At 43.1% G+C, this 20,735-nt stretch overlaps 1 protein-coding gene across 1 annotated transcript; it reads right to left on the bottom strand.

Annotated features, from left to right (window-relative positions):
• Positions 1-17,570: 17,570 nt before the first annotated feature.
• Positions 17,571-20,526, bottom strand: LOC132225518 (melanoma antigen preferentially expressed in tumors-like). Its single transcript, XM_059680616.1, has 3 exons — positions 20,228-20,526; positions 19,237-19,842; positions 17,571-18,126 (listed from the first exon to the last, which is right to left on the bottom strand). The coding sequence occupies exons 1-3, from the start codon at positions 20,524-20,526 to the stop codon at positions 17,571-17,573; spliced, it is 1,461 nt and encodes a 486-aa protein (XP_059536599.1).
• Positions 20,527-20,735: the final 209 nt, after the last annotated feature.

Here is a 20,735-nt window from a genome sequence, read left to right as displayed (position 1 = left end):
TGCTCCTGACCTCAGGGGGAGACAAATGGGAAAGGGCTGGCTGGGTGGAGGTGTGGTGGCCGATTCATGTGGTTGGTGTCTATTAGGGGCTGTGCCAGCCAGGGGGAGTGGCCACAGTCAGTTGTCTGGCCTGCCCTGCCCCTGATTAGGGTCAGGCGACCCATCTGAGGTGAGGCTGGGCGGACAGAGGGGCTGCAGAAGGGTTGGCCTAGGCCGGCCTCTCCCTATTGGGGTGGACTGAGATTAGGGTCGGGGATGGTAGTGGGGGAGGGGAGAGTTGGCTGGCCTAGGCCTCCCCCAGAGCTGGCTGGTTCCTTGGCCATAGTGGGCCTCATAGGACCTGTTGTTCTGGTTGTTAGGGCATCCCAGTCACTGGCTTTTTTAATATATAGATAGATTGATGGTAAAAATAACAAATACGCAATAAAAGTAGGAAAGTATAATCATGCACAAAAAAGAAAGAGGAAAAATATGGGAGATAATTGTTTTTCAAGGTAGTATGGGCAGTGCATAGTGTTTTAATTCATAAAATTAAGGGGATCAAGGGATGTTTCCTGAATGTCAAACATTGGGAAGGAAGCAGTGGTGCACAACTCTGTGGAAAATATTTTGGACCCAGAAAGCTCAAGTGATTCCTTTAGGTGGCTGTTTCTAGAACTGTGTCTAGTGGCTGTTTAGTTTTTGTCCTGCCCATCAGTGCCAGGCATCTTGGTGGAATATGTGACTTCAGATTTGTTTCCAAAAATAGGTCCAGAGTTTTATGTGGAGCAATTACAATGACCTGAGCTATGTTTACTCAAGTTACGTTGATTTGGCTAAAAGATCAACCATCATGAAGTTATTGAGACATTGCGGAATTTTTCTATGTTAGCCAAGTACTATATTTAAAGGTATATTTCTAGGAACTCATCTTTTTATATTCTTTATTGTTTCAAGTATTACATATAGTATTATATATGTCTCCTTCTCCCCACATGGTGCCCTCCCTGGCCACTCCCACCCTCATCACATGCCCTCACCTCCCTAGTGTCTGTGTCCCTTGGTAATGCTTATTTGCCTGCATACAAGTCCTTTGGTTGATTTCTTACCTTCCCTACCCTCCTGCCTTCCCTCTGAATTTTGACAGTCAGTCCCATACTTCTGTGTCTCTGGATCTATTTGTGTTGATCAGTTTCTGTTGTTCATTATATTCCACAAATGAGTGAGGTAATGCGATATTTTTTCTTTCTCTGCCTCGATTATTCCACTTCCCATAATGCTGTCCATGTCCTTCCTTGCTTTTTGGAAAGGGAGGGGTTCTTTCCTTTTTACAGCAGTGTAGTATTCTGTTGTGTAGATGTACCCCACCATTTTTAATCCATTTATCTGCTCATGGGCACTTAGTCTGTTTCCAAATCTTAGCTATTGTAAATTGTGCTGCAATGAACATATGGGTGCATATATGCTTTCTGATTGGTGTTTCTAATTTCTTGGGGTAGACGCATAGTAGTGGGAGTACTGGATCAAATGGCAGTTCCTTTTTAATTTTTTGAGGAAACTCCGTACTGTTCTCCACAGTGGCTGTACCAGACTGCATTCCCACGAGCAGTGCAAGAGGGTTCCTTTTACTTCACATTGTCCTCAGCCCTTGTGGTTTGTTGATTTGTTGATGATAGCCATTCTTACCAGTGTGCGGTGGTATCTCATTGTCATTTTGATTTGCACCTCTTGGAAGATTAAGGATTTTTAGCATGTTTTCATATGTCTCTTGGCCTTCTGTATGTGCACTTTTCAAAAGTATCTATTCAAGTCCATTTTTTGATTGCATTCTTTATCTTCCTTTTTTTTAGATGGCTGAGTTCCCTATAAATTTTGGAGGATAGGCTTATTGAAAAATTTGGCAAATATGTTCTCCCAAGCCATGGGCTTTCTTGTTTTGGTTTGTTTGTTTGTTTGTTTGTTTGTTTGTTTGTTTGTTTGTTTTCTGTGTGTGTTGCTGATGGTTTCTTTTTCTCTGCAGAAGATTTTTATTTTGATGTTGTCTCATTTGTTTATTTTCTCCTTATTTTCCATTACCCTAGATGTTATATTGGTAAAGAGCTTCTTGTAATATATCTCATATTTTTCTGCCAATGGATTCTTCCAAGATTTTCATGTTTTCCCTCTTACAATTAAGTCCTTTATCCATTTTGTGTTTATTTTCCTCTATGGTGTGAGGTGGTGGTCTAGTTTCATTATTTTGCATGTATCTATCCAATTTCTCCAACATCCTGTATTGAAAAGACTGTCTTGACTCCATTGTATGCTCTTGCCTCCTTTGTCAAATATTAATTGGGAATAAAGGCTCCAGTCTATTTCTATGTTCTCAGGTGTGTTCCATTGGTCTACTAGTACACGTCTGTTCTTGTGCCAGTACTAGCGAGCTTGAGAACAGTGACTTTGAAATATAACTTGACATCCGCAATTGCGAACGGCCAACATTGTTCTTCTTTCTCAAGATTACTGGGACTATTGCGGGTCTTTTTATTTTTTATTGTATATGAATTTTGGAGACTTTGTTCTAGGTCTGTGAAATATGTCATTGATATTTTAATGGGGATTACAGTAAATCTGTAGAATGCTTTGGGTAGCGCGGCCATTTTAATGAGATTTATTCTACTAATACAGGAACATGGTATCTTCATTTTTTTGTTGCAATTGTAAATGGGATTGTTGTTTTTGTTTGTTTCTTTTTCTGTGGATTATTTATTGGTGTATCAAAAAGCCATAGATTTCTGGGTGTTAATTTTGTATTCTGCTATATTACCAAATTCATTTATTAAATGAAGAACTTGTTTTGTGGTACACTGAAGGAGGTCAATACATATTGATACTTTTACTTTATATTTATGTTTTAGGATTTGTGGACAGCCAAGAGTTGGATTTGTCTCATGATTTTTGTTGAGTTCAGAAGTCCATTTATTTGATTTATGAAGAATAGTTGATGTTGTTTCTCTAGTGCTAAGCAGTAGAAAATGTAGTTTGTGTAGATATTATTCCTAAGTGTCTTCTTTCAAGTGATATTTATTAGCCTACACAGTACCCTGCATAATGATTATGAATAAGACAAAATCCCATTTATTGGGCAGTTATTTTCTACCAGAGGTCTAGTGCTCAAATTTGCGCATTGGTGCAGTCTGGCCAGTCCGGCCCCAAACCAGTCCTTTGGTCATCCCTTAATTTGGTCATGCCACACGCAGCCGGATTGATATGGTAGCACTTCCAGTACTCACTCAAACAGGAGTGGTGACAGCGGGCATCCCCATCTCGTTCCTGTTTTTGGGTGACTTGTTTTCTGTTTTGGCCTATTGAGTATAGTGTTGGCTGTGTTTGTCATATAAGGCTTTTATTATGTTGAGGTATGATCCCTCTATTCCCAGTTTGCTGAGAGTTTTTACCAAACATTGTGTTGGGTTTTGTCAAATTCTTTCATCATCAATTTATATGATTATGTGATTTTTATCTCTCAATTTGTTTATTTTTCTCTCTCAATTTGATGTATCATGTGTATTGATTTGGGGATGTTGCACCATCATTTCATGCCCAGAATAAATCCATGTGCTCATGGTGTATGATCTTTCTTATGTAATGCTTGTTCTCATTTGCTAGGATTTTGTTGAGGATTTTAGAATCTATGTTCATCAGAGATACATTGGCTTGTAATTCTCTTTCTTTGCAGTATCTACATCTGCTTTGGGATTAGGGCAATGCTTGGAATTGTTCCTTCCTCTTGAAGTTTTTAGCAAAGTGTGAGGAGGATAGGTTTTAGTTTGAATGTTTTGTAAAACCTCCTGTGAAGCTGTCTGGCCCAGGGCTTTGGTTGCTGCAAGTTTTTCAATGACTGCTTCAATTACCTTCTGGTTATTGGTCTATTCAGATTTGTTTATTCTTCTTGATTGAGTTTTAGAAGGTTGTACTTTTTTACGCATACATCCACTTATTCTAGGTTGACCAGTTTGTTGGAATAGAGTTGTTCATAGTATTTTTACAACCCTTTTTATTTCTTTGGGGTCAGTTGTTATTTTGCCTGTTTTATTTCTGATTGTTTAATGGGTCCTCTCTCTGTGCTTTCTGGTGAGCCTGGAAGAAGTTCATCAGTCTTATTTATCTTTTCAAAGAACCAGCTCTTGGTTTTATTGATATTTTGTAGTGATTTTTTTTTCGGTCTCCATTTTATTTAATTCTGCTGTGATTTTTACTATTTCCTTCCTTCTGCTCACTCTGTGCTTTTCTTGTTGCTCCCTTTCTAATTCTTTGGTTGTAGAGTTAGATCATTTATTATGTTATTCCTTGTTTTTTTTTTGTTTTTTTTTGGTTTGTTTGTTTTGTGTGTGTGTGTGTGTGTGTGTGTGTGTGTGTGTGTGTGTCTGTAATGCTATGAACTTCCCACTCAGAACTGCTTTCAGTGTATACCATTGAATTTGAATTGTTGTGTTTTCATTGTCATTTCTTTCCAGGATGTTTTTAATTTCTTTTTTGATGATTTTCATAACACAAACATTGTTTAATAACATACCATTTAGCCTGAAAGTATTTGAATTTTTGTTAATTTTTATTGTAGTTTATATCTAATATTAGAGTCCTGGTGCAAAAAATTTTTCCATGAGGGTTGGTGGTGTCCCTTCAGATCAGCCTATATCCTCTCCAATCCGGGACTGCTGGCTCCTAATTGCTTACCTGCCTGTCTGCCTGCCTGTTCACCCCTAACTGCCCCATTACCCCCACCTACAGCCTGATCGAACCTCACTGCCTCTACTTGCTGGCCTAATAACTCCTAACTGCCCCACCAGCTGGCCTGGTCTCCCCTAACTTCCCTGTGGTCGGCCAAGTTACCTACAACTGCCCCCTACCTGCTAGCCTGGTCGTTGTCAACTGCCCGTCCACCAGCCTAGTCACCTTTCACTGCCCGCCCCCCTCACTGCCGGCCTAATCGCCCCCAACTAAGCCCCTGCCAGACTGGTCATCCCTAACTCTCCCCCTGCCAGTTTGGTCACCTCTTACTGCCCCATCACCCGCTGGCCTTGGCACCTTCAACTTCTCCCCTACTAGGCTGGTTTCATTCTACCATCCCCCTTGTCTGCCTGGTTGCCCCTCACAGCACGCTCACAGGCCTGGTTGCCCCATACAACTTGCTGTTCAGTTGTTTGGTTGTCCCTCACTAAGCTCCAACTGGCCTGGTCTCCCCATGCAGCCTGCTTGTTCAGTCATTTGGTTGTCCCTCAATACTAAACCCCCAGCCAGCAAGGTCATAGGCAGCCTTCTTGTCAGGGCGTGAGGAATAATTTGCATATTACCTCTTTATTATATAGTAGTATGCCTTTGTAATCAGAGAAGATGCTTGATATGACTTCCATCTTAATTTGAAGAGGCTTTGCTTGTGTCTCAAGTGGTCTATCTTTGAAAATCTCCCATGTACACTTTAGCAGAATATATATTCTGTATCTTTGGGGTGAACTGTTCTGAAGATGTTGATTAAGTCTGTCTGATCTAGTGAGTTGTTTAGGATTGTTGTCCCCTGTGATGGCCTTCATTTTAAAGTCTATTTTGTCAGATACGTTTATTTCTAGTCTAGCTTTTCTTTTCTTTTCTTTTCTTTTCTTTTCTTTTCTTTTCTTTTCTTTTCTTTTCTTTTCTTTTCTTTTCTTTTCTTTTCTTTTCTTTTCTTTTCTTTTCTTTTCCATTTGCATGCAAAATTGTTTCCATCCCTTCACTCTCATTCTGTGTGAGTCTTTTGTTTTGAGGTGGGTCTCTTGTTGACAGCATATAGTTCAGTCATATTTTTGAATCCATTCTGCAACCCTACGCCTTTTGATTGGAGCATTAGGCCATTTAAATTAAGAGTTATTATTGATAGATACTGATTTATTGCCATTTTAATTCTGTATGCCTATGTTTCCCTCTCATTTCTTCTTCTCATTACAGCAGTTCCTTCAGGATTTCTTGTAATTCTGGATTTGTGGTGTTGTATTCTTCAGCCATTCCTTGTCTGGGAAGCTCTTTTTTTTAACCATCTATTTTGAATGACAGCCTTACTGGATATAGAAATCGTGGTCTCAGGTCCTTGCTTTCCAGTACCGTAAGTACTTCATGTCATTCCCTTCTGGTCTGTAGAGTTTCTGATGAGAAACCAGGTGTCAGCCCTCATTGGAACTTTATTGTAGGAAACACGTTTCTTCTCTTGCTGCCTTGACAATTATCTCTTTTTCTTTAATTTTTGGCACTTTATTTTTTTATTTTTTATTTATTTTTTATTGCTTACAGTATTACAAATGGTATTACATATGTGTCCTTTTTTTCTCCCCTGCCCTTGACATTCCCCTGGCCTCCCCTACCCCCCAGTGTCTTATGTCCATTGGTTATCCTTATATGCATGCATACAAGTCCTTTGGTTGATCTCTTACCTCCATCCCTCCTGCCCCCCAACCCTCCCCGGCCTTCCTGCTGCAGTTTGACAATCTGTTTGAGGCTGCTCTGCCTCTGTATCTATTATTGTTCAAAAGTTTATAATGGTCTCTATTATCCATGAATGAGTGAGATCATGTGGTATTTTTCCTTCATTGACTGGCTTATTTCACTTAGCATAATGCTCTCCAGTTCCATCCATGCCATTGCAAATGGTAAGAGTTCCTTCCTTTTTAGAGCAGCATAGTATTCCATCGTATAGATGTACCACGGTTTTCTAATCCACTCATCTACTGATGGGCACTTAGGCTGTTTCCAGGTCCTAGCTATGGTGAATTGTGCTGCTATGAACATAGGAGTGCATATATCCTTTCTGATTGGTGTTTCTGGTTTCTTGGGAAATATTCCTAGAAGTGGGATCACAGGGTCAAATGGGAGTTCCATTTTTTGTTTTTTGAGGAAACTCCATACTGTCTTCCATAGTGGCAGCACCAGTCTGCATTCCCACCAGCAGTGCACGAGTATTCCTTTTTCTCCACATCCTCTCCAGCACTTGTCATTTGTTGATTTGTTGATGATAGCCAATCTGACAGGTGTGAGATGGTACCTCATTGTTGTTTTGATTTGCATCTCTCAGATGATTAGTGACTTTGAGCATGTTTTCATATGTCTCTTGGCTTTCTGAATGTCTTCTTTTTAAAGGTGTCTATTTAGATCCTTTGCTCATTTTTTGATTGGATTGTTTATCTTCCTTTTGTTAAGTTCCATGAGTTCCCTATAAATTTTGGAGATTAGACCCTTATCAGATATGACATTGGCAAATATGTTTTCCCACACAGTGGGTTTTTCACGTTGTTTTGTTGATGGTTTCTTTTGCTGTGAAGAAGCTCTTTATTTTGATGTAGTACCAGTTGTTCATTTTCTCTTTAGTTTCAAGTGCCCTAGGAGCTGTATCAGTAAAGAAATTGCTTTGGCATATGTCTGAGATTTTGTTGCCTTTGGATTCTTCTAGAATTTTTATAGTTTCCTGTCATACATTTAAGTCCTTTATCCATTTTGAGTTTGTTTTTGTGTATTGTGTAAATTGGTGACCTAGTTTCATTTTCTTGCATATATCTGTCCAATTTTCCCAACACCATTTATTGAAGAGACTATCTTGGCTCCATTGTATGTTCTTGCCTCCTTTGTCAAATATTAAATGAGCATATTGGTTCGGGCCGATTTCTGGGCTCTCTATTCTATCCCATTGATCTATATGCCTGTTCTTGTTCCAGTACCAGGCAGTTTTGAGAACAGTGGCTTTGTAATACAGCTTGATATCTGGTATTGAGATCCCACCTACTTTGTTCTTTCTCAGGATTGCTGCAGCTATTCGGGGTCTTTTTTCATTCCAGATGAATTTTTGGAGAGTTCGTTCTAGATCTGTGAAGTATGCCATTGGTATTTTAATGGGGAGTGCTTTGAATTTATAGATTGATTTGGGTAGTATGGATATTTTAATGATGTTGATTCTACCAATCCATTAACATGATATGTTCTTCCGTCTGTTTATGTCTTCCTCTATATCTTTTTTCAATGTCCTGTAGTTTTCTGAGTAGAGGTCTTTTACCTCTTTAGTTAAGTTTATTCCTAGGTAGCTTAATCTTTTTGGTGCGATGTTGAATGGGATTGTTTTTATAATCTCTGTTTCTGAAAGTTAACTATTGGTGTATAGAAATGCCTCAGATTTCTTGGGGTTAATTTTGTATCCTGCTACATTGCTAAATTCATGTATTAAGTCTAGTAGTTTTCTGATGGAGTCTCTAGGGTTTTGTATGTCTAATATCATGTTGTCTGCAAATAAGGACAGTTTTACTTCCTCTTTTCCAATTTGGATGCCTTTTATTTTTTCTTCTTGCCTAATTGCAATAGCTAACACTTCCAGTACTATGTTGAACAGGAGTGGTGAGAGTGGGCATCACTGTCTTGTTCCTGTTCTTAGGGGAAATGGTGTTAGTTTTTGTGCATTGAGTATGATGTTGGCTATAGGCCTGTCATGGATGGCTTTTTTTATGTTGAGGTATGATCCTTCTACTCCCGCCTTGCTGAGAGTTTTTATCAAAAATGGGTGTTGGATTTTTTCAAATGCTTTTTCTGCATCAATTGATATAACCATGTGGTTTTTTTCTTTCAATTTGTTTATGTGATGTATCATGTTTATTGATTTGCGGATATTATACCATCCTTGCATCCCTGGGATAAAGCCTACTTGGTCATGGTGTATGATCTTTCTGATGTACTGCTGGATCCGATTTGCTAAGATCTTGTTGAGGATTTTGGCATCTATGTTCATGAGGGATATTGGCCTGTAATTCTCTTTCATTGTGTTGTCTTTACCTGGTTTTGGTATTATGGTGATACTGGCTTCATAGAATGAGCCTGGAAGTGTTCCGTCCTCTTGAATTTTTTGTAGTAGTCTGAGGAGGATTGGTTTTAGTTCTTCCTTGAATGTTTGGTAAAACTCCCCTTTGAAGCCATCTGGTCCGGGGCTTTTGTTTGCTGGAAGCTTTTTGATGACTGCTTCAATTTCTTCCATAGTTATTGGCCTATTGAGGTTTTTAGATTCTTCCTGATTGAGTTTTGGAATGTTGGATTTTTCTGTGAATTTGTCCATTTACTCCAGGTTGTCTAGTTTGTTGGAGTAGAGCTGTCCATAGTACTTTTTAACAATCATTTGTATTTCTGTGGGGTCTGTTGTTATTTCGCCTCTATCATTTCTGATTTTGTTTATTTGGGTCCTCTCTCCTTGCTTCTTGGTGAGCCTGTCTAGAGGTTTGTCAATTTTGTTTATCCTTTCAAAGAACCAGCTCTTGGTTTCATTGATTTTTTGTATTGTTTTTTTTTGTCTCTATGTCATTTATTTCTGCTCTAATCTTTATTATCTCTTCCTTCTGCTCACTCTGGGGTTTTCTTGTTGCTGTCTTTCTAATTCTTTGAGTTGTAGAGTTAGATGATTTACTACCATTTTTTCTTGTTTTTTGAGATAGGCCTGTAGATCTATAAACTTCACTCTCAGGACTGCTTTCATTGTGTCCCATAGGTTTTGGATTGTTGTGTTTTCATTGTTATTAGTTTCCAAGATTTTTTTGATTTCTTCTTTGATCTCATTGTTAACCCAATCAATATTTAATAACATGCTATTCTGCTTCCAAGTATTTGAGTATTTGGGGTTGTTTTTATTGTATTTTATTTCTAATATTATGCCATCGTGGTCTGAGAAGATGCTTTTTATGATTTTAATCTTCTTGAATTTGTGGAGACTTTGCTTGTGTCCCAATATGTGGTCTATTTTTGAGTATGTCCCATGAGACCTTGAGTAGAATGTATATTCAGTGTCTTTAGGGTGAAGTGTTCTGAATATGTCAATTAAGTCCATCTGATCTAGTGAGTCATTTTTGATTGCTATTTCTTTGCTGATTGTTTTTCTAGAGGACTTATCCAGTGATGTCAGTGGTGTATTTAAGTCCCCTACTATGATTGTATTGTTGACGATATCTGCTTTGATATCTTCCAGGAGTGTTTTTATGAATTTGGGTGCTCCTGCATTGGGTGCATATATATTTCCCAGAGTTATGTCTTCTTGTTGTATTGATCCCTTTAGTATTATGATGTGGCCTTCCTTATCTCTTGTTATGGCTTTCAATTTGAGGTCTATTTTGTCCGATATAAGTATTGCTACCCCAGCCTTCTTTTCCTTTCCATTTGCCTGAAAGATATTTTTCCATCCCTTCACTTTCAGTCTGTGTGAATCCCTTCTCATGAGGTGGGTCTCTTGTAGACAGCAGATGTATGGGTCATGTTTTTTTTTTATCCATTCAGCCACTCGATGTCTTTTGGTTGGAGCATTTAGTCCGTTTACGTTTAAAGTTATTATTGAAAGGTACTTGTTTGTAGCCATTTCTTTTTTTGTGTGGCTGTTTTCTTTCTGAGCTTTTTATTTCTTCTGTTTACACAAATCCCTTTAGCATTTCTTGCATTGCTGGCTTGGTGGTGATAAACTCCCTTAGTCTTTTTTTGTCTTTGAAGCTTCTTATTTCCCCTTCAAGTTTGAATGACAGCCTTGCTGGATAGAGTATTCTTGGATTCAGTCCTTTGCATTGCATCACTTTGTAAATTTCCGTCCATTCTTTTCTGGCCTGATGTGTTTCTGTTGAGAAATCATTTGATAATCTAATGGGAGATCCCTTGTATGTAACTTTCCGTCTCTCTATTGCAGCCTGTAAGATTCTCTCTTTGTCCTGAACATTTGCCATGGTCATTATGATGTGTCTTGGTGTGGGTCTTTTCGGGTTCACCTTGTTTGGGACTCTCTGGGCTTGTGTGACTTGTTTCTTCCCCACATCTGGGAAGTTTTCTGATATTATTTCTTCGAGTAGGTTTTCTACCTCTTGTTCATCTTTCTGTTGTTCTGGCACCCCTATTATTCGTATGTTGTTTCGTTTCATGTTGTCCCAAAGCTCCCTTAGGCTCTCCTCCTGTCTTTTAATTTCTTTCTCCAATTGCAGTACATTTTGGGTGTGTTTTGCTTCCTTGTCTTCTAATTCACTAATTCGGTCCTCCGCTTCTCCTACTCTACTATTGATACTTTTAATGGTGTTTTTTATAGCATCTATATCGCTCTTCATTTTTTCTTGGGTCTTTCTTAAGTTCTTGAGTTTTTCATCTGTTTCTTCTAGCTTCTTGCCTATGTTATTGATTTTTTCCTCCGTCCGGTTTATGCACTCTAGGACCCTTATTCCGAATTCTTTTTCTGTCATGTTGCATGCCTCTGTATCTCTTAGCTGCTTTTCTGGCAAGTCCTCTTTTTCTTTCCGTTGGGGGTTTCTTTGTCTACCCATGTTTGATTTCACTGACATATCTAGACGTTGAGTCATTCAGCAGCTGCTTCCTGGGTGGTAGTGACTCCTTGGGCTGTGGTTGCTCTTCATGCAGTTGCGGTAGCAGCTGCTCCTCAGTTGGCAGCAGCTCCTCTGGTGGGTGCTGTTCACAGCTGTGGTGGCTCTTCTGGCTAGTTGGGGGAGGTTTCACTTACAGCTTCTGTTCCTCAGGCAGAGGGCGTGGTGCTCAGGAGGCTGCTGTTGCTTGTATCAGCTGTGTTGATTTAAAGGCACAAAATACAACACAACAAGGCACCACGTACCAGGCACTTAGTCCTGCCTCGTATTCAGGAGAGTGTTGAATTTCCCTGCGATACACTGTTCCTCTGTGTTGTAAAACACAGTCCTTATTTTAAAGCAGGCTGTATTTGTATCCGAGACTGCCTTATTTTGTGTTTAGCAAAGAGTCAGTTTGTGGCTCAGCCTCTGGGTGGCAGTGTTCTGGGGTTGGCTTCTGAGGCTATACGGATTCTCTTTCGCACTTAAAACTGGTTTGGGGAGGTCAACTCTACAGAGCTGTTTCTTTAATCGTTACCCTGCTCTGTGTTGTTGCTGGGATTGAAAATCCCTCTATAGGCCAGATCCTGTTAACTCCCAGGGACTGATCAGATTATTTTAATCCTTGATCTCGTTCAGGGTAGAATCTGGGTGTGGCTGTGCTCCTTGCCTGGAGGCGAGGTAGGGGAGTCTCACCCTCTGGAGAGAATGGCTGCCCCGATCCTGGGCCCCGGGGGGTCTTAGCACTCAATTCGCTGCCACCTCTCCCGACACCCCCCCTCTCCTCAGTCTCTCCCCAGATTCCATTTGTCCACTCCTTTTCCCTCTCTTCAGCACAGGTGAGTGTCTGTATCCAAAATGTCTTATGAACAGGATTCAGTGAAAATAAACAAGCAAACGCCGGCCGCTGACTTTCTACATGCTCTTCTATTACCGGCACTGCATGCTCTGGTCAGCTCTTCAGGCTGCCCCCTTTAGGCTCAGTCCTCTGTGATCACAGAACTCAGCTCTCAAATCCCCTGGCAGCACCAGGAATCCCACAGATCTCCTTTCTCCAGTAAGGGGCTGTGCCTAACCCAAGGGACGCGGCTGTCTGCCACGCGGTCTCCCTCTAACCCTCTGGGCTCAGAGGTCTGGCAAACATTCCTGCCTGGATCCCTGGTTTTTTACCTTTCCAGGGGAGCTCTGCCCTTCCCAGCTGCAAAGCATCTCACCAGCTGAGTAGTTTTGCCAATTTGAGATTGGTGTAATTAGTTTCAGCTACTTACTCCATTTGTTCCGGGAGACGACCTGGGACGTGTCTGCCTATATTGCTGTCATCTTCGGAATCCGCTAATTTTTGGCACTTTAATTATTATGTGTCTGGGAATGGGCCTGTTTGAGTTCTTCTTGTTTGTGGTTCTCTGTGGTTCCTGCACTTGTGTGACATTTTCCTTTAAGAAGTTAGGGAAGTGTTCTGTCATTGTTTCTTCAAACACCTTCTCCATGCCTTTCTCCCTTTCTCCCTCTTTGGGCACACCCATTACTCTAATATTGTTACATTTCCAGTACTCTCACAGTTCCTTTAATCTGTCCTCCTATTAATTAATTGTTTTTTTCCTGTTTTTTCTAATTGAGTGATATTTTCTTTCTGACTAATAATTAACTGATTTGATTCTCAGCTTCCCTAATATGCTGTGTATTTTTTCCAATTGGTTCTTTACTAGTGTTATGTCATATTTTTAACCTAGAACTTTTCTTTTTTCATAGCTACTATATATTTTTTTTCGTGCTATTGAGCATTTTTACCATGATTGCTCTGAAATCTGATTCAGATAAATTTCTTATCTCTACTTCATTTTTCTCTTCTGAGAATTCTCTAGTTCTTTCATTTTTGGGTTGTTTCTTTATTTCCTACTGTTGGCTTTCTGTTTGAGTTTGTGATGATGAGTTATGTAGATCCTCTCTCAGTGGTTCTTAATCTTCTGGCCCTTTAAATACACTTCCTCATGTTGTGACCCAACCATAAAATTATTTTCGTTGCTACTTCATAACTGTAATGCTGCTACTGGTATGAATCGTAATGTAAATATCTGATATGCAGATTGGTCTTAGGCAACCCCTGTGAAAGGGTCGTCCGACTGCCAAAGGGGTCGCGACCCACAGGTTGAGAACCACTGCTCTACACCTCTCAGTCTCTCATGCAGGACAGTGTTAAAGGCTGTTTCTGACTAATTAGGTCAGGCAAAGACTCAAAGCCTCAAGAGACCACCTCTGGCTACACACGTGTAGGCTTCTGACTTGAATTGCCCCTGTAGGCAGTCATCCTCAGGCAACAGATTTTTTTCAACATGGTGGGTCAGTGGCTTCTACTGGAGACCAATTGTCATTCTTAATCTCTTAAGTGTCCTCAGAGCAAAATTTTTTACAATAGGGTGTGTCATCTGTCCTATTCCCAGACAGGCAAATGTCTGTGTGGGAAAGATTTCCTTCTCTGCATGAGGGACTGACTCCTCCCAGGAGTCTTGGGTGTCTATCTTCTGAGCTGTATCCCCTGAGTCCCTAGTCCTAGCTTCTTCCGTCACAGCGCCAGTGCACTTCACCCTCCCTTTGCCAGAGCACAGGGAAATTTGTGTGTTGGTCCTTTAGGAGGATGCCTGAGTATCCATCAGTCTCTCCCTGTTAGATAGCTGGGATCGAGAAGGGCAGTGTGGTTGGGCGTGGGAGGACATTTGGGGGTGAGCAGGCCAGTAGGCAGAGTGGTTAGGGGAGATCAGGCAGGCAGGAGGCAGGAGAGCTGTTAGGAGGAATTGGTGCTGAATTTCAAGAGGGATATGTGACTTCTGGATTAGGCTCAATTCATAAACTGGCAGTCGGATATCCCCCAAGGGGTCCCAGATTAGAGACAGTGCAGGCCAGGTTGAGGGACACACCCTCCTGTGAACAAATTTCATGCACCGGGCCACTAGTATATCCATAAAGATATATTTTGTGATTCCAAGAATCATATGCTTGTTGAGGAAATATGGCAACCAAATTAACACATCTTAATAAATACAATATAAGTATTATGTCAACAGGCTGAAAAGTGATATATGTGAGTTCATAGGGTCTGTTTTTAATAAAAATGAGGGTGAAAAGGCACACTTGAAAGAGTCAGGCATTGCAAGTTGCCAAATCACAGAGTGTACATAGTTGTGAAAAAATAAGGCTAACATGACTCATTCATATCAGTACAGAGATGTCTTAAAGTCTAACATAGAGTCTCCCACTATAAATTATGTTGGAAAGTTGAAACCATTGAGGGAGTCAGTGTAGTTAAGAATAATATGCCTCTGCAGTTGAATATACACAAACAGTCTACCCATTTGAATTTTGGATGTGCTAGTGAGCACATAAATTAAAGGCTCATTTGTGGACAGTTGGGATAAGAATTAGCACTAAAAAATAGTAATATGTATGGGAAATGTAATATTTCTCATATTTTGAAGGAGATCCAGGGCTCTTCACGTGAGTTGTTAAATACTCGTAGTACAGCTAAAGGCAGTAAAATTTATATTGCCATCATTACCAAAACTAAGGTTATACATTTAAACTAGTCAGCATTAGGAGAGAGCCATGCTAAATTGGTGATAAATTATAAAATTATATGTGTAATGAATTTGGCATGTACTGGCCCAATAAAATATTACTATGCACAGATGATACCTTGCCAGTATTAGTATAGATCCAAGTGCACAACTAGCACATGTGGCTTTTCCTCAGACCAAAATGTAGTTGAAAGTGTAGCATAAAAGTTCTAAGATAAGTGAGGCAGTCAATTTTGAAATTAAATGGACATAACTTGCCTCAATATTGTGGGCATCCAGGAGCATTGAAAGTGTTTTAACCGAAATGCTGGGCATGTGCCCTGGCCAGATATCAAATGGGTAAAATTTCTGGTGGACAGGACAATGCCTAGACACACTGGCCAGGGTGCACTGACTTTTATTTTCTTCCTTATCTTGCATCTGGTTGTTAATAAATACCATCATGCTAATGACAGTGGGCAATTCCAGAGGAGGAGATGCTGACAAGAGCTTTACATAAGTTGGCCCCACAGGTGAATCTCCACACAAGGTAATGGGCACGAGCTCTATGTGTGGAGGAATTAACACCCAGGCCACAGGATGTTTTGCCTTTGCCCTTCCTCCCACAGATCCTGCCAATTTTTATGCTTTTCTTCAAATGCCAGAGGTTCTGATTCCCATTATGAACACTACTCCCTGTCAAGTTGGGGATGAGAAGACAAGGTGCATGTCAGGCAGACAGACAGGGACAGGGAGAGGGTGAAAGAATAATAGAGAGGAAGAGAAAGAGAGTGTTCGCTGTAGGAGATATACATTTTCTGACCCTTGTTCTCTTATTCCCTTTTTTGGTGGGTGTGGGGAGCTCACCGACTGTTACAGAGACTTCAGCATTTTCTCTTCCCACTAGAAGAAGCAAAGTGTGCCTGGCCAGTGTGGCTCAGTAGGCCTATGAACCAAGAGGACATAGTTCAATTCTCAGTTGGAGCAGGAGCCGGAATTTACGCCTGGATCCCCAGGTGGATGTGCAGGAGAAAGCCAACCAATGATTTTGTCTCATTATTGATGTTTTATCTATCTCTCCCTCTCCCTTCCTCTCTGAAATCAATAAGAAATGTACTAAGAATCGGAAAAATGAGATCCTACGCTGATGGGCCCAAGCCAGAAGAGTGGAAACTAGAAGAGAAAGAAAGGAATGGCAATAAAAAGAGAACGAAGGGCCAGGTGATTTATGTGACAAGCTAGGAAGCTGCTGACACCCAGCAGAAAACAGCAAGCAAATGAGTGGCTGGCACTGAATGAGAGGCAGTAGAAGGAGAAAAAGCAGGACTGACTTCCTCACAATTAGGGAGACATACAGGCATATGGAGCCCTGCCCCTGGGCCTGGATGTGTGGCCTTCTCCCTAGGTGCTCCTCTGGCAGGCCACTCAGTGAGCAAACAGAGACAGCCTAGGACCAGAATGCAGTGGCAGGTGGGCAGGGAGCCTGTTCCTTGCTGGCTAGCTAACTGTCCATTGACTGTGGGATCCAACATCACGCTAGGACATCTCCCTTTCACTTGGTTGTATTGCCCCTCAGGGTGGTCCTCCATACTCCCATCTCCCCAGTGTGTCCTTCACCTGTGTCCACTTAAATGCTCTCCGGGAACTGGCTTGGGGTTGTCCACTCTTCAGACCCGGGGCCTGTCACTGGCTCAGAGTTGCTTTACCACCTACTTGATTGATGGGAAGGAGGATCATGATGGGAAATTCTTCTAACATTAGACCATCCTCTACAAAAGGAAGTCCTATTCTTGGGATTGGACACAGAACAAAGTAGAGGTTTATGCCAGCTCAGTATTTTGCTGAAAAGAATGTAAATGTGTTTACAGGCCACAGGAACTTGAATCCAAGAAGGGGCTGGATCCAGGGGAATGAGAGGCATGGACTTGTGAGGCCAGAACTCTGGCTCACTGGCAGGCTGATGTCCCTTTCAGTACTGGGGGCCTGACTTGTGCACAGGGAAGCCCTACCATGGAGTGGACACAGGCCAGCGATGGAGGCTCCCAGTGAGGAGGAGTGTTTGTGTCCAGGGACTGGATGAGTTGCCCGTGACAGTGCCAGAGTAGTTGTACCTCGGTGGTGCTCACTGGAAGCCACTTGTTCCAGTCCCTGTGGACACACCTTGTGTGCGCTGACCCATTGAACAGTCACAGAGGTGAGTGAGTAGGTATCGGTGCACCAGAAAGTACCACCAAACCAGAAAGGATAAATGGTGATGTGATCTCCTGGAACCAACCTCAACTAGCCTAGTGTCTGCGCATCACGATGCTCATGCCTTCTTATTTGGCCAGTAACTGCAGGTGGGAGAGTCGGGCTAACATGTCATAGAGGACATCAGACAGTTAACATCCAGTTCTCTTTATTACTGACATTTATTCACAACCATTCAAGCAAAGGTAATCCCCGCATCTACCACCCAAGACTCAATCCCTCCCCCTGAGAGATTCAGGTGCATATTTCTAACTCCTTAGGACAAATCTCCCCAAAGAAACCATCCAGTCCCCTGTGAGCATTTCCCCCAACCCTGAGTAGCTGTCTGAAACTGGCTGCTGTGTTCCTGAACGGTACACTTATGTCTGGGCTTCAGTGCTCAAGTGCCCAGAGTAAAGCCTCTGAGATGTGCACCCAGATAGACACTCAAGCAACAGGATCACAGAATGGGAGTTGGGTCATGGAAGGTTCTACAGCCACAGTGAGGATAGGGGTAAGCACAGAGCCAGACCATGCCAAGCCAACCGAACTCCTGCAGCATATGCTTCAGCAAAGCATGCATCTGGGCAAGTTGGCCCAGGTTGATGATGCTGCTCATTTCCTCGTAACTCTCCAGGGCGGCCGCATAAATCACGCAATTCAGCTTGCTCAGCCCGATGATGTGGCGAAGCAGGTCCTCCAGGATGGTCATGGAGATGGGGTTTTCACAGAAACTTAGGGTTGTGAGCTGGGAGCAGTGTCTCAGGGCTGGCAGAATGTCCAGGAATTGGGGGTCCATGATCCCACACTCATCCAAGTCCAGGTCCTGGAGAGTGGGGGAGGCTCTCTCTAGCAGAAATTGGAGTGACCCAGAACTGATAGTGGTCAGGTTGAGCCCACTGAAACTCAGGCCTTTCAGCTGGCTGACATTCAGGTGCTGAGAGAGATGTCTCAAGTCTCTTTCGAAAAGCAGGCAGTTAGTGATGGACAGGGTCTCCAAGGGGGTCTTCAGGCACCTGGGGAGACATAGAGCAGTTACATGTGGGGGATGGACCTGGTGGGCAGAGGCAGGTGAGGATGATGCAGGCCTTCAGGGTAAAAAGGCCCATGTCACCAAAGCCTACAGTGTTCCGGATGATGATCAAACCCAGGATGTTGCACAGTGAAAAGTGACATTCAAGTCAGAGCAAATTTAAGTGGAATCTTTCTCCATCTGTTACCTGCTCCGTGATGGATTCAACTGGATGAAACCTCACACACTCCAATTACTTATCCGTCAAGTGGAGCATATCATACACCCCAGCCCAAACACACAGGTGTTGTGAACATAAAGGTGGGAGGTAAGTTGGGAGGAGCTCAGGAAGGAGCCTGACCCAGGGTCTGAAGCTGGAGGCAACCAGTGCATTTTAATATTGGAGACATGTCCTGAAATGCCTGCAACTTGGGCTTCCTTCCAGCCACAGCCTAGACCCCTGCCACCATCATCTCTTACCCCAATGAGGCCTCTGGCAGATGTGCAGAAAGAGCTAACCTGGGCACAGTCAGGCAACATCCAGCGAGGGCTGCCACCCTCCAGGAACTTAGATCACTGCATTGTCTAAAAACCACCTATAATGCTCTGGAATCCTGCATTTACCACGGATTGCATTTGCGAGAGCCTATGGCAACCCTTGGCAGGCAGGTGACTGAGGCAGGTTTGGAGTAAAAGGCTGCCATGGCCAAATCTCTAAGTGCGGAACTTGACCCCTGAAACCTCATTTCTTATTGGCTTTCCCCTTGTCATTGCAATCCTCACTAGATTCTATTGCATCATCTTCCCTTCGACACCACTTACAAGGATGACCAAAGCTACCATCCCCTGGCCCGAAGCCTCCATTATGCCAATTCCTAGCAAGGAGTCCCTTTAGTAGCCTCTGTCCTAGTGCATATGTCCTACCTTTGTCTGGGGGGTTATGTCTCAACATGCAAGGTGACAGAGTGTTGAACAAGACACTGACTGTGTGGCCCGTCTAGTGGCTCAGGCACTCTAGCACTGCTGAGGGATGGCACAATGGAGAGCCCGTCACTGTGCACTGAAATGGAAAGGGACTCGCTCTGGTCGGCAGGGAAAGCTCGCCACCCCTTACCTGAGGATCTCATCCAGGCAGCCTCTGAGGATGGAGACATCCTCCAAATTGAGCTCCTGGAGGTGGGGCAGGCTGAGGAACTGAGAGGTGACCAGGCCAACACACTGCTCCTCCTGCTCCAAGGTGGTATGAGAAGATGTGAAGACGTGGGAGAGCAGGAACCGGCACAGATTGCCCATCTGGCCCAGGTAAGGAGCGAACTTCCTCAGAGTGGACAGCTTCCAGGTACAGTTTACCTCCAAATCCTGGACAGAGTCCAGCTGCACCATATCCAGGATGTTAGTGTTTTGCTTCGACATCGCAAAAACCTTCAGCTTCTTACAGCAAAGGTGCAGCAAACCTCTCCTCTCACTGACTTTCTTAATCAGGTAGCTGAGGGACTCATCAAGGACACCTTTCTTGAGGCAAAGGTCTATTAACACCTCCATGGGGCCCAAGGGTGGATATGGCCTGGCCCTTAAGCTGTGTACTTTCCTCCTATTCCTCATGGGCTGCAGGGCCTCAGGCTCCAGCAGTGAGCACACATGGGCTCTGGTTCCGGCCCACATGATCCAGAACTCCTGATGAACTCTCTTCTGTAAATTAAACACCTGCAGTTTCCATCTCCTGTGGAGAAAATTTGAGATATGCTCGGTGCATTATGATAACAAGGAATAAGACCATGAGTCTAGGAACCTGGGCAGCTGGGCCAGACACCGCACTGGACTTTGACTCCATGCCCCAGGAATCAACTGCTCCTGGTGCTACTGGGATCCTTCATGGTCCCCATTCCTGGTACCTTTAGGTGCCACCAGGAAAGAGTGGGCTCTTGTCCCTTCGGTCACCCTCAGCAATTTCATCAGCCATATATATCCGAAGCCTGTTCCTAGAATGATCCTAGCAGTGGCTCTAAGGCCTGCCTCAGCTCTCCCTTTGACCCTGAACACTCCCAGATCCCAGCTGTAACTGCTCAGATCCCCAGGGAGCTACCAGACTACTGAAACCCCCGTACCTGGGTCGAGTGTCTTGGGCAAGAAGGGCATCGAGTCCCTCGAGCACAGCCTGCAAGATATCCTGGTAAGGCTGCCGATGGTTCATCAGGGCCCCCAGAGGGAGGCAGGGGAAGGTCCAGGCCTGCACCATGGCCTTCAGGACTCTGCTGTGCTTCCCAGCGAATGCTGTCATGAACAGAGGTGGGAAGAGCTCCATAGGAAGCCACTCCAGGGCAGCTATGGCCCAGGCTTCATCCCGCAGCTGGCTCTGACTTGCCAATTCTAGGAGTCTGCGTGGAGCTGCGAGGCTCATCCCCATGAAGCTGCTGTGAAAGAGATCCTGGGAGACAGCCGGGAACAAGGCATCTTGTCAGGCTGATTATGAGCAAACCCGGTCCTTCTCCCTTCAGAGGGACCAGCTGAGGGCCAAAGGCACTGCTCTGGCAACAACTGGAGCGCCCCTAATTTACCCCAACCCCGTTTTCTGCTTAGGGTCGCCAAGTCACTCAGCCCTGCCTCTCCTCTGCC

Source organism: Myotis daubentonii, chromosome Y (assembly GCF_963259705.1).
Source record: "Myotis daubentonii chromosome Y, mMyoDau2.1, whole genome shotgun sequence".
Taxonomy (NCBI): Eukaryota; Metazoa; Chordata; class Mammalia; order Chiroptera; family Vespertilionidae; genus Myotis; species Myotis daubentonii.
This window is presented reverse-complemented; position numbering and strand designations above follow the sequence as displayed.

What these genes read in the sequence shown, in the direction of transcription:
- LOC132225518 (XM_059680616.1), bottom strand. Translation starts at nt 20,526, where the DNA reads ATGGGGATGAGCCTCGCAGCTCCACGCAGACTCCTAGAATTGGCAAGT. An exon ending in GCCCAAGACACTCGACCCAG is followed by an intron (nt 19,843 to 20,227) that starts GTACGGGGGTTT and finishes TTTTCTCCACAG; the next exon opens with GAGATGGAAACTGCAGGTGT. An exon ending in TGCCTGGATGAGATCCTCAG is followed by an intron (nt 18,127 to 19,236) that starts GTAAGGGGTGGC and finishes ATGTCTCCCCAG; the next exon opens with GTGCCTGAAGACCCCCTTGG.